This window comes from Nothoprocta perdicaria, unplaced genomic scaffold, assembly GCF_003342845.1.
Source record: "Nothoprocta perdicaria isolate Ctin4 unplaced genomic scaffold, notPer1 scaffold_41, whole genome shotgun sequence".
Taxonomy (NCBI): Eukaryota; Metazoa; Chordata; class Aves; order Tinamiformes; family Tinamidae; genus Nothoprocta; species Nothoprocta perdicaria.
In genome coordinates this window covers 41944-55426 of record NW_020455655.1, presented here as the reverse complement: position 1 = coordinate 55426, position 13483 = coordinate 41944, and the positions used below count along the sequence as shown (strand labels likewise).

Here is a 13483-nt window from a genome sequence, read left to right as displayed (position 1 = left end):
GGGCGGGACCCGGGGCGGGCACCGCGCCGCCCGGCGCTGCCCGGCAGGACACGGCCGCTGGGGAGCCCTGCGGGGCGGCCGCGCAGCGCACGCGGAGCGCGGCGGGACAGAGCGGGGCTGCCCGAGCTCGCTCCCCCGCGACCCCGCCCGCCGCGCTCCGACCCTCGGGCACTGCCGGGCGGAGGCAGGAGCCGCCCGAACCCGCAGCCGAGCGGGGCTGCCGCGGCCAGCRGGCACCTCGCTCCCAGCGGCAAAGAAAGCGCCGTCCTTCCCCTACAACAACACTATCTGGAATAGTCAGTCAATTTAAGAAATCACCCCAATTTACCGGGGTGATATATTATTATTTAAATTGCTATGGTAATATCAAACCTCATTAAAAGGGGCGGGGGGGAAGAAAGAAAAACCTCCTAAAGCCAGTATTTCAACTGGAATCTATATTGCTATAAGTGTTGCACCACTAAATCTGGAGCTGTATGTAATTACACTCCTCAGGTGTTTTCCTAGGCATTGTATCTTATTACTTATTATTATTTCTTTTAGTTTCTATTTATTACTTTGCAAGGGTACCCCACACACTCCCAGAGAGGGAACACGTCCTTAACTGTGACCCCTACCTATCCCTGCTGGCTGCAAATACCTCCGAACTGCAACAAAGTTTGGTGCCCTGCTGACCAGGATCCTTCTGTATCCTGTCTGGATGCCGGAGCAGCTCAAAGCACGAGATGTGATGGGCGCCTGGGCGAGATCCCAGCGATGTGCTTAAATTAACCACGCCAAACGAAGGAGAAGTCCATCTGTGTACATTTTGTTTCATGTGCACAGTCTCTCCAGRCATTTGTGCTTAGCTGGATGGCTAATGGCAGTCAGGAAGAAAAAGTAAAAACTTCAAGCAATCCCACGCTAATTCTGCTCCAATTTTTTTTTTTTTTTTTAATTGATACAAAATGCAATTCAAAGGATGAAACTACTGTGAGCTGAGCTAAGGAGTATCCTACTGAGGTCCTGCTAGATGTGCATTTTAAAAACTTCAGTATTTGTTGCTAGGCTTTGGAGACAGTAGCCAGGGCTTTGCTGCTGYGCTAGGCAGGGCTCTGCTTGAGTTGGTGGGATGCTCCTGTGCTTAACCGCTTTGCTGCATCAAGATCATTAAAACATGGCATGGCCAGGGCCTCCAGGCCCCGTGAGCCGGGCTCTGCTCTGGCCCARGCTCTGCTCTGGCAGCGCCAGGGCAGTGGGAGCAGGAGGCTCCCCCAGCTCTTACCTGGCACGTCCTACCAGGGACGTGGAAGAGCTTCTGCAGGCAGGTGTGTATCCTCGTCGTGTTTAAACACAAAGAGACCGAGTCACCAGGCAGGGAAATAACCCGAAGCCACTGGGATCAGGGAGCGCGCGAGGAATTAAAATGAGAGCTTCTGGATTCCAGTCTAGTGCCACYGCTGCTCAGCAACCCAGCCTCTCTTAAAACTATTTTTTTCTAATTTGTAGTTTCTGAAGCACGGTGCTATAAATAGAGCACGCACACTGTGACAATGTTTGCTCGCTGCATTTTAGGCAGTGCTTTCATACGTTTCTAAAGCACAAGCATGCTTTGCATTCTGAAATTTCCAAGGATACTCCTACCACTTTCTTATTTCAAAAGTTGATGGCTCTGTTTAAATAACCCTGATCTTCCCTTTCCATTTGTACAGCACATTGCACCAGGCTCCCTAAGCAAATGCAAAACTATTTTCAACGATCAGCCTTTGGTTTTCAGTGCAGATCTCAGCATCCTAAGGAATTCGGGGCAGGCCTCCAGCAGCACAGTCATGCTCACTCACCATCATTATATTTTCAGATGTTTTATATGGGGTACARTAGCAGGATTTGGGTAAGGCTACCAAACTTCTATTTATTTTTCTAATTTTGTCATCAGAGCAAAGATACTGAAGCCACGATAGGGTATCTGAAATGTCTTAGTGAAGTTCTTCAACAGAGCTTCAATGTCTATCACAGACTGTTTGGCTCTAATAATTAAAAACAGAATTTAGAAACTTATCACACACAAAGAGTGGCCATTCAGATTTGAAAACAAATGGTTAATTGGCTGTTTTCTTCAATGACAGCAATCACTAACTTAGCAGATTGCCAGTATTTTCACAGGAGGAACACCCTATCCCTAATGATCTGTTGTCAGGAATATTTGCATGGAATTCTTTGGCCTCTGCATTCCTAAGTTCCACTGCAGTCTCGTGTATGTTAGGTTTGTGTTCACCAATTGATAAGGTCTGAGCCCAGCAGATGGGGAGGAGAAGGTTGTTTCTGTCCTGCCAAACCAGTCTGGCCGGTCAGCAGCAGATTTGGGTTTCAAGGCCCTCAACTTTGCCCTTTCCAGGAATATTATTTTCACTATAAAAGGCCTTTTAGCTGGTTTTAGTTTTTATTCTTTTGCTCTCTTGTGTCAAGTTCTGTGCATTTATTTCATAAGTATTTTAGACTCTTCTGATCTTCTAAGACCAGAATTGTCAGCATAATCTTAATTAAACTTCACTTAAAGTTTCACATAAAGCAAAAGCATTAAGTAATTTCATGCCAGATATAAACTGTTAAATAATTCAATATGTACTTTTTCAACAGACAAATTATTGACTGGAAAATGGCCCAGAGAAGCCCTATCTTCCCAACTCTTGCTCATTCTGAAAGGTAAAGTCTGGAATGTACAAAAAAAAAAAAAAATCCATCTGCATACTCCAGAGTATTAAGTCTGTCTCTTAATCCCTATCTATAATAATGCTGTAATTTTTAACTTTGGCATTTAGTATACAAAGTGAAACACTGTAGAGTCATTCAAATCACAGTCTGAACAGTTCCTTACTTGGCTTTTACTTTACCCTTTTTCAAGGGAAAAAAAACATCACACAGTTTAAAGTGAAGCTTAAGGATACTATACTCTGGCCAAAATATTGAATACATGTGAAAAGCCAGGACAAGAACTCGCCCTTGCTAGTCCTCATTTCTATCAACATCATTATGGTGATGATCACAGTACGCTATGAATTTGGCTCATTAACATGAAACAGGATGGACAGTACAAATAACAGAATTTCTTCTTTCAAAGAAGTTAAAACTTCTACCTTCTGCTTTTGAAACATTTCTTTTTTTCTTTTACAGAACATAGCTGCTGAAAAAGATTGCATGCATCAATAGCCTGATTTTTTTTAAAGTTTGAGCATCCATGAGCTTCCATTGCTTTTCATGGATGCAAGGCAGTGAAGAGATTTATTTTTTCCTTCCTTTTTTTTTTTTTAGAATTTTACTTCTGAGACCATGAGAAACCTATCATAATTTTCTATTTTCTACATTTGTTCCTGCCCAGGTTACAGGAGGACAAGTTTCTGTATGGTGTTACAGTATTGCCGGATATACAGGAAAAAGGAGTAGACAGAAGCTACTCCTTTTTAATCTCAGCCTACATTTCATTTAGTTTGCAGTATCTACTTTCTACAGTTCCTACTTTGATTCAGGCTGACTGAAGATGAAAACTGCACAAAAAGCATTATTTCTAAAACTCAATAGAAGTGAATGGAGTTTGGGTTCTTAATCAAATTATCATTCGGAATTGCAACTACTTGTATAATGCTAATGTCCTTTGTGAAGGTCCTGTCTCTTTGCAAGCTTCTTTAAAGGGTTGGCAAAAAGATCCTGACCTGCCCTTGTACCAGACACAGGTGCAGTAGCAAATAGTAGGTCCATTTATCCTCTCTCGGGCTGTACGTTAGTGTTTCTTCTCAGTACTAAGACAGCACCTAAAAGCCACGGCGAGTTTTGCGCAAGCACTAAACCCTCTCTGAACGTTTGCCACCAGACGGGTTCGAAACATAGCCCTGCACAGCCAGGCGCTGACGGCAGTGCCGCTGGCGTCCGCGAGCCTTGTGGACCAGCTCGAGGACCGCATCCTGAGCCATGAGAAGACCACGGCGGCGCTGGTGGAGCACGCCTTCCGCATCAAGGAGGACATCGTCTCCACACTGCACAGGATGCAGAACAAGGGCGGCGGTGACCGCCTGGCGCGGCAGCTCCTGGAGGAGCACATCCGCAACATCACGGCCATAGTGCGGCAGCTCAACCGGGACATCGAGGTGCGCGGCGCCCCAGCCCCAGCCCCGCCACTCCGCGGCTCCTTCCAGCTTGGGAAGGACACTTAGCGCAGGATAAGGGAAGTTAAGATAACACCTGAAGAGCCTGTAGGCTTGCAAATTGTTTTTATAACTTGGAAAACTGTTTGCAAATTATGTAATTCTTTCAATAGCTACAAAAATAGCTCAGGATATTAGCATATAAACAGAGAAACCTTTGTGGTACTAATCAGCTGCCTTTCAAGAGCCACAGGGGAAAACCTAGAGAAAATGAATTCACGTGACACTATAACACCCAGCTCCACATCAGCCCAAGGGCTGCTCTGCACCAATGCTAGGAAACGTTTGAGCTCTGCAGGAATCCTTCTCTCACTTGTGAATTTCCAACACCACAAGCAGCCAAAGCCAGGCGCGTGTTTTCAGGCGCTAACTACACACAGACAGGGGACTTCAGGCCCGGCCCCCCTGCCATGAGCAACATGGGGGTGGTGGGATTAACAGCTGCATATTTGAAGTCTTCATTCCACTGTCAAGGCATCCTGTATCCATATTGTGATAACTGGACAGGAAAAATAAGAGATAATATATGGCCCAAAGGTAACTGTTGGCTCAGTAAGAACTGACCCAAAAGTACTAATATGATGCAAACGTTTTATTAAATAATAAAATCTTCTCTGATTTTACTGAACTACTTAAAAATGAGTGACATTTTAAATGTACATTAAATGTGACATACTGAATTTATATTTGCATATGAATGCTTTGTAGATGCTGCAAGAACAGATACGTGTCAGAGATAATCTCAGCTACGGAACAAATTCTACCCTAAAGAGTCTGGAAATGCGGCAGCTTTCTGGCCTTGGAGATCTTCGGGGAAGAGTTGCAAGGTAAATGCCAATAGAGAAGTATATTTTGGGGACCAACAAATAATGTTTTAGTCTTGAAGTATGAATGTTAAGTGTTTCTGATAACAGTCTGAATTCCATTTTGGCAAAATTCCCAGGATAATCTTGCTCACTGTTTTTAAGAAAACAAATAATAATCCAGCATTCCAGTATTAAATATTAAATTTAACAATATGACCCTTCATTCCCGTAATTATCTTAAACAAATAACCTCGAATTCCACAGCTGTTTGGCTTTGTGTTTAGCTTTAGAAATTACTATGGTTAGATTGGTCTGTCTTTGAAACAAATTAATTAGTGCAATTACTCTTGAGGCAGCACGGAACAGACTGCACTTGTAAAGAACACAGTAATTGCACATTTTCTGCATTTAAGAGGTAAAACTATGCGCATTAAGTTATTGGTTAGCCAGTTTAAAAGCCATTTTAAAAACAACGTGGACTACCTGATATGCAAGGAGCAGAAAAGCTTATAGTAATAGGGGTTTCCAAGCTGCTTCCATCTCCTGGACATACCTGTACAACTAAAATTGGTCTCAAGCTTGTACCGTCACTGGCGCTTTTGCAAATCTTTCTGGATGGTAATTCCAGTGGAATTACATTTGTCCTGAAATTGTCCTACTATCTATATTGTATAGATACTTTCTTTCTTTGCACATCCAATTGTGTCAGCTATTTACCCCACTTGATTTACAGATACCTTCAGCAGCCTACAAAAAGTACTCAAGGGCGGATGTTTATTTAATTCAAGTTAAAATGTGTCATTGCTTTATGTAATGACTTAAACTGCCACAGATGTCCGATATTACTGACTTTTCTTCCTCAAATTGTCCACTGATGCCTGTCCTACATCAGTTTCATGTATCACATTTGGTAACTTTGGCTATTATATATTTCCCTTAACCAAAAATTATATGACTCATACTTCTCAAGAGTCTTCCTCCTGGAATCACAGTACCTCTATTTTTACAGCTCAGTTGATGCCCTTATTGTATTACTGTAGRTGAAACCCATCTGACAAAACCATTTTTGACATGTGCTAGAAAATGCACAGATTCTATAGCACCATTTGTCTGAAAATGTTACGGCATAGAGAAATGTTCCAGTGTGAAGAAAGGAATGAATAATTATTATGCTTCAGTACTGCATTTCTTAGTCTTTAGTGAGACAAAACTGCCATTGCTTTAAATGACAGCTAAATATAGCTAAATGGCTGTAACTTGCCTCCCACTGCTTACTACATGCATTAATTGTGCATTGCTATTTTGCAAATTAAAGTATGAATATGAATGTAAACCTCAGATGAAAACAGTTAAAATAAAGAAAAAAAGTGGTCTTTGCAATTATTTTTTCATTACATGTGACAAGTAAACTCTGAAGTGCCTTACTGAAATGAAGCTCAAGGCTGAATTATACACGTGTTAGCAGTCACCTGGTAGAGTATGGGAAAAGTTTAAGTTACTGAAATTCTGCATCTCTGAATTTCTAATGTGATTTCCCCAACTCTGATAACACATTTAACGCCTACTATATTAGAGCTGAGAAAATAGGTGTGTATTCATTAGACTACTTGACTCCTCTTCCCATTTGGGAGCAATTTTCCAAATATTAAGAGATACATCAGCATTCTTCGGGCCTTTCTCCTTAGGCGATGTTTTGCTAGACAGCTGAGCACGCTCACAGAGAGGACCATCGTGAAACAGTTTAAAAGCCTGGCCCTTACACTCTCTTCAGCTGCTGACCGTATTCATTTATCCACACAGGTGTGATGCCGGGCTAGCCAGACTGTCTGCAGAGCATAAGATTACATACGAGAGACTTCAGAGCCTAAGTAAAGATCAACACACCTCTAAACTGATCCTAGAATCCAAAGTCAAAGAGGCAGAGATACAGGTATGGTGTGCAGAGCAAGATGTGCCAAGGGCCAAGCACAGCCCCTGCCTTGGTCACAGCCTTGGGAACGAAGCTGCCTGGGGGTTCTGGACCCTGCAATGGGTTTGCTGCTGTGCTGCCCAAGTACAAGGGAGCCCTGCACACAAGCTGCGGCTTTCCATGCCAAGGATTCTGCCTGTCTCCCTCTCACTACCTTCCCATTTTCCTAGGCAACAAAACGACTTTATTTTATGACAGCTAAATGGTTAAAATTCATGCTAGCTTCTTTGGGAGACTCAGTGGAGTGCCTTGGCATGATCCTTAGCATGATACTGTTCTAGGGACCTGCTGTCACGGATCTTGCACAATCAGACATAGGCCAGTAAATAAAAAAGAGGGATGATGACTTTGTGATAAATATTTTATGTTACTAATAGGAAAGCTCCAATTAAATCCAGGGGGTTCATCAATATAATAGCCATTACTGAAGAATATCACTCAGTATTGGTGGAGTGTTTTGTTATTCACTTACTCTGCTTATGTTCAGATTTATGGATTCTATATATTCAGGTATCCCRTATGGATCCTGTGAATCTGGTTATCTCAAAAGAGAGAGCAGGCCAGTGCTTTCAGGGCAGGGCTGATCCAGCTGGTCACAGTTGGCAAATACAGTTTTCTCAACGTTGCTGCTTTTGTTTTGAGGAATGTTATCTTTTTCATGCTAGAAAAGATGTGCAAATCTGATAATTTTGGAAGTGTGAACAAAAAAGGCCCTTCTTTACTACCTCCTCTAGCGTTATGAGGCTGTCCCAAGCGAGAGGCCGCGGTTAAGCGCTGTAACAAGCTCCTAACTCAGGTTCTGTTTCAGATCTCGCACCTGCTGAGCCGCGTGGAGCAGGCGGCCATGCAGCAGGAGACGAGGCTGAAGCTCGCCTACAAAGAGAGCGGCCAGCAGCTCCACCAGCTGGACACCAAGTGAGTCTGAACGTGGAGGTGTCACATGGGCTGGCACGCGGCCCTTGTTTGCAAAGAGAATTAAGCCCCTGAGCTGGTATTTGTGGTTTATTCAGCACTAGGCCTGGTGACCTTGGGCTTAGGGTTAGGGTTAGGGTTAAGAGAGTGAGAAAGYCTAGAGCGCCATGGGGAGTGGGACCAGAGAGGGCAGGTCGAAGAGTACAAATTGAAACACAGGAAGTTCCATCTCTCTATGGGGAAGATCTTCACTGTGAGGGTGACAGAGTCCTGGAACAGGCTGCCCAGAGAGTTGTGGGTCTCCTGCCCTGGAGATCTTCCAAACCCRTCTGGATGCTGCCCTGTGCTCTGGGTGTCCTGCTGGAGCAGGAGGTTGGRCTAGATGATCTCTGGAGGTCCCTTCCAACCTCCATCGCTCTATGGTTGTGTGGGTAGGCAGTTTTGCAAACCCCTGGCTAGATGCTCCTGCCCCTCTCACAGTCCTGCGCCGCGCGGGGGAGCCGTCAGTGCGGAGCCGTCCAGGATGCAACGCGCGGAACCACACGCGAGGGCTGGGCGCCGGGCGAGCTGGGAGGCCAGTGCCACCGCTCACCCACGGCTGCAGCTTCACACTCAGTAACCAGCACTGAACTAACAAGGCAAACAGCTAAGAATGCAAATGCTACTAGCCACTTAGAGGTGTACATTTAATCCAAATATGGGCTCTTCCGCACACTTGCATCCAGAGGCAGTTCTGACTTAYATTCTCTTAACTTCCCCTTCACTGCTTATTGCCATCCTCACACAATACAATCAGTTATGGCAATAAAGCTATTAAACAATTATTATTATTATTATTTGCTTTCATCTTTCCCCATCTGTCTGAAGAAACAGTTTCAGTGGCACAAGAGGCTGGTGTAACCTGGAGACAGGGACAGGAGAACAAGTCAGGGCCATGCAAACTGCCATTGCTACTAGAAGAAAGGTTTATCAAATCTGTGTTCAGACTGAAGACCCATGGACACAAAGGTTGTAACATGAATGCATGATCATATTCCTTTCCCGAAACTGGGAAGAATTTGGATCTCTACTCGGAGCAGATATATTATTTGCATCTGTATTTGAAGAATGTTGCCTCAAAGTGTTGTAATTTGATTCATATGGATAATTGCTATTTTGGTGTGCTCTTTCATGCTTACTAAAACCAGCAAATATGCTGCTTTACTCAGTATAATAGTCTTAAAATTCAAAATTTCACTTTAATATGTCAAGGATGTATCAAATTATCATTAAATTTTATGAAAATCAGAAAATCATCACTATCACTGCTGAATGACCCCAAGTTCTGCTCTCTTATATCTCTCTTTTTTTTTTCTTTTTTTTTTTTTTTTTACACTCTTAGATTAAAAAATGCTATTGAGGAACTCAGCAGCCAGATTTTATCTGCACGTAGCTGGCTGGAACAGGAACATGAGAAGATAGAGAAAGAGCTTGTACAAAAAATTGACCAGTTCTCACTGACTGTTAAGGAAAACACTGTAAGTTTCAATAAAAGTGTTTATATGTTACCAATATAAGGTAACTGACCTATTTGAGTGGATCTTTCAGGATCTGTATAAATCTTTTCCCACTGAGATCAAATATAATTCCTAATTTTATAACACAGTTTGCAGAATGTTGATGTAGCTTGAGAATCTTGAAACAAATGTGAATGCTTTTAAACACTTCAGTATTTTAGCCTATAGTAATCAGACCAGTTTAAGATTTTATGAAATAAAGTACAATTCCTTAAACCTTTAAATTTCACATAGGAAATTATTATTAATTAACACCTATTGCATATCTGGAAAAGATCACTCTAATTTCATATGCASAGCAATCCATTAAAATTAATTTTCTTGGCACCAGGAAATGAGTGAAAGGGCTATAGAAATGAAATTCAACCAAATGTCAGAGAAAATTGATAAAATAGAAGAACTACAAAAGATAACCATGGAAGCACATGAAGCAAAACAGACCGAAGAAAAGATAAATGTCCGTATCAGCAAACTTCAAAGTGAGATTAATGAAGACATAAAAGAAATGAAAGCTGAAGTCAATGCTGGTAGGAGCACATTTAACATATTCTTTAATCTGAATTATGGTGACCGTGCTTTACCTATAATGTTTTGCAAAATGTGTTGCACCAAGTAGTTTGAAGTCTGAAGGGGACAGATGGRATGGCTGCCCATGCCTGGGGCATCCAAAAGGGTTTTCCCCAACTTCGGAATGCACAGAACATGAGGTACATCTTGTCAGCTGCCCCCTTCCCCACACCATTACAGAATGTACCAGACTGCTTACAATTAAAGTCCTATTTTTCTTGTGGAATTTGTTATCCTCCTAGTGTAAATATGAACTGTTATGGTGTGTCCAGCTATTGGTTCTCATGCTCTTTTGATTAGAACTAATKGAACTTTCATCTGCCATTAGGATTTGCAGCTATCTATGAAAGCATTGGGTCTCTACGACAAGTTCTAGAAGCAAAAATGAAGCTTGACAAAGACGAACTCCAGAAGCAGATCCACCAGGTGAAACAGGAGCTTCCAGCATGGGCAGAGGCTGGGCCGTGAYGGCCGGCCGGTTGTATCTGAGAGCAGCTTGTTTAATGTCTAAATAACCAGGCTACAACCTTGTTCCAGTGTGTAGCCTGGCTGAAATGCATGTACCAAATGACATGCTGCTGCCYCCAGGTCTGTGTGTTGCTCTAGGTGACAAACGCAAGCTTCCAGAAGACCAACTGACAAGAGCCTTGGTGGCCCTCGGGTGCTGCTCTGCCACTGCACTACTCCTGCCGGRTTCTGGACATCTGCAGCTGTGTGAAATGGAGTAATCTATTGGTGAAGCTGGCACCTAATTTGCTGAAGGTGTTATCAGTGGTCCCCAGTTCTGTAGGCTTCATTGGGCAGTTATATGCTTATATATATAAGCATCTGCACTCTCACTGGTATTTCTTTCTTTTTAAGAACAAGTTGGTATCGCTTGTTTAGGATCAGGTTGGCAAGGTGCTCCGTCTCAACATGGATTACTTTGAGGTCCTCGAGGTCAATGGACATTTTTACAGTGACTTTCTACCCTGACTTCCTGCGAAACAGAATTGGCACTGACCAGACCCCTTCTCAAAACCTAGAAACCCTTAGAAAACCTTCGTTTAGTTTTACAACTATCCTGTGTGTGCGCGTGTGTGTGTGTGAACTAAATAGTGTTATATAATGTAGTTGTAGAATAAAATGACTCATGAGCAACATAATAAACTTGTGTATTTAAATATTGTGACCTTTCTAAATCGGAAGATGAGATGGGAGATGAGGTAAGGGATCCATATCCATATACAGGGGACTGTGGCACGTGTTTGTCCCAAACCTGAACCATCCGCCTGGCATCTCTGGTAGCAGGAGAGAAAGGACAGGCCAGCAGGGTTGTGCAGAAAAATCAAAGAAAACGAGTGGAAAAAAGCTTCACAAAGCAAGCAGGAAATGCTGAGAGAGAGAAACGAAGAGCTAAGATGGAATAATGGGGTGAGCGAATGGCACCCTCTACAGCAAAGCCTGGGAAGGGCACAGGCTTCCAGACTACAAGAAAGCTAAACRTTACAGAAATGAACAATATTATAAAACACTGCATCGACAAGAATTGACACATTTATTCACTTGCCACAATTTATGCTCCTGCCTGCTTGCTGCATTTTAGTTATTTTGGACAACAGAAAAAGTAAACTTTTGTTTTTCCCCTTCAATTTCTCTCCTGTTTTTCTGGTTTTCTGCCCAAGCTAGATCTACACCTTCTTGTCTGYCTATTCTGTCACGGACTGTTCATACTCCTGCTCCTCTGATGAAACAGTTTATGGTGGAGACTGTTTTTTGTTTGTATTCCCCCAATACTCYAAATAAAAACACAGAAAGACTTTGAGGTCTTCACAGTCTGTGCCTGCCATTAAGTTTGAGAGAGACAGAAGTTGATTAAATTGTGAGGCATATTTTTTGCCCTAGTTTTTCATTTTATATATATACAGYAAGGGTGGAAAGACAACATTTTGGAGCGGGGGACTGTGACCTCGTGAACAAACCCAGGAAATGCCCAAAAGACCCTCCACCCCCTGCAACAGCAGGGACCCGCCATGTGTGAGAGCTCGAGTCCTCAGCCTGAAGCGAGTGCCCTGGTGTGTGTGGCAGGTGTGACCAGCCCAGTGAGGAGCTCGGGCCCCTCACCCAGCTGGGCACTTCTTGCTTTCGGGCTGTCCCAGTTCACAGCATGATGCCAAGTGTCAAACTCGGTCACTACGACAGCTTTCAGCAGTGTGAGATAAAGAGAACACACAAGTAAGGCTGCAACTTAGGAGGCTGAAACATCCTCATGATTTAATCATAAACTGCAATTCAGAAACGGTTTCTGAAACCAGAAGCTTTCTCCATCTTTCTTTACCACTTTACAGAAATAAGGTATAAATGTAACTGTGCAGTTGGAAGCCGCTCTGAGCAGAACAGGCAGCAAAGCAACCTCCTCAAAGCTCCGAATTCCCAACAGAAATCACTCAGCTGAGAGAAGAAAATGGCGAAGGGACACCAGGGTTTGTGATGTGTCTTTTAGAGAGCTCTCTTTCCTCAGTGTCACACACTTGAATACCTAGGCTCCAACTCCAAATATCCTTAAGTTAAAATCAAACCAAATGCCCTCTAAAGTGATAAAAACAGCCGACACCGCTACGTTACACAGACAGTACCAAGCTCCTGGTCTCTACAACAGACCTTAACTTCTGGTTACATCTCTAAGTGGTTTAGACCAAAATGATACTGCAAGTGCAGGGCGTTTTCCGGAAGGAAAGGCAAGAACTGCTGGGTGCCTTATCACCACTTCTCTTTTTTCTTTTTTCTTTTTTTTCTTCTTCCTGAGTGTTATTTGGAGCGAGGAAAGGCAGCAAGTGAAATGGATAGTCACTGTCTCTGCTCATGGAGAGGAATGTATTTCATAACGATCTTTTCCTTTCTAGGAGAAATAACAGGTAGTGTACGTTTTCTCATTTCTGTCTTTGGCAACCTGTTCCTTTGCTTCTTTTTACATAATATATACTGYATATATATTGCATATGCCTTAGTCAAGTGTCTTACGCACCTAGGTCTTATCCTCGCGCTGCGGACAACACCTCTTCCCTGCTCCAAGGAATTTGCAGAGGAGAAGGGGCAGCTCGGCTGGCAGYCGGGGAGCGGGTGCCGAGGGGGAGCTCCCGGAGGCCTGGCAGCTCTGTGCCTGCTCCCAGGCACCGGCATGGAGAGCCACAAGCTCTCTTGGGGGAAGGCACACGCGGAGCTGCAAGCAGCAACTCCTCTGTCCCCGCCAGTTACCTCAACTGAGCGTTTTCACAGCCATCTACACAGACACGGGCAGAACAATTTCAAACGTTTTCATTCCCCTTTAAAAACAGCTCTCACTCTTACTAGGCTATTACAAAGCAGAGAGATGTAAAACTCCAAGTACTCTGCCTGAACACATACACAGATGCAGCACTACTTAATATTTGCTGCTGGCTGTGCAGACTTCACGCATGAGGACTGACCAACTAAAACAGTCTCATTTCCTAGTTTTTTTTTTTTTTTTTTTTTTTTTTT

General features: G+C 43.3%; 1 protein-coding gene across 1 annotated transcript; it reads left to right on the top strand.

Annotated features, from left to right (window-relative positions):
• The first annotated feature begins 2597 nt into the window (after positions 1-2597).
• Positions 2598-11099, top strand: FAM81A (family with sequence similarity 81 member A). Its single transcript, XM_026045800.1, has 8 exons — positions 2598-2682; positions 3845-4118; positions 4884-5002; positions 6782-6911; positions 7759-7865; positions 9244-9379; positions 9750-9945; positions 10314-11099. The coding sequence occupies exons 1-8, from the start codon at positions 2600-2602 to the stop codon at positions 10451-10453; spliced, it is 1185 nt and encodes a 394-aa protein (XP_025901585.1). The 5' UTR covers positions 2598-2599; the 3' UTR covers positions 10454-11099.
• Positions 11100-13483: the final 2384 nt, after the last annotated feature.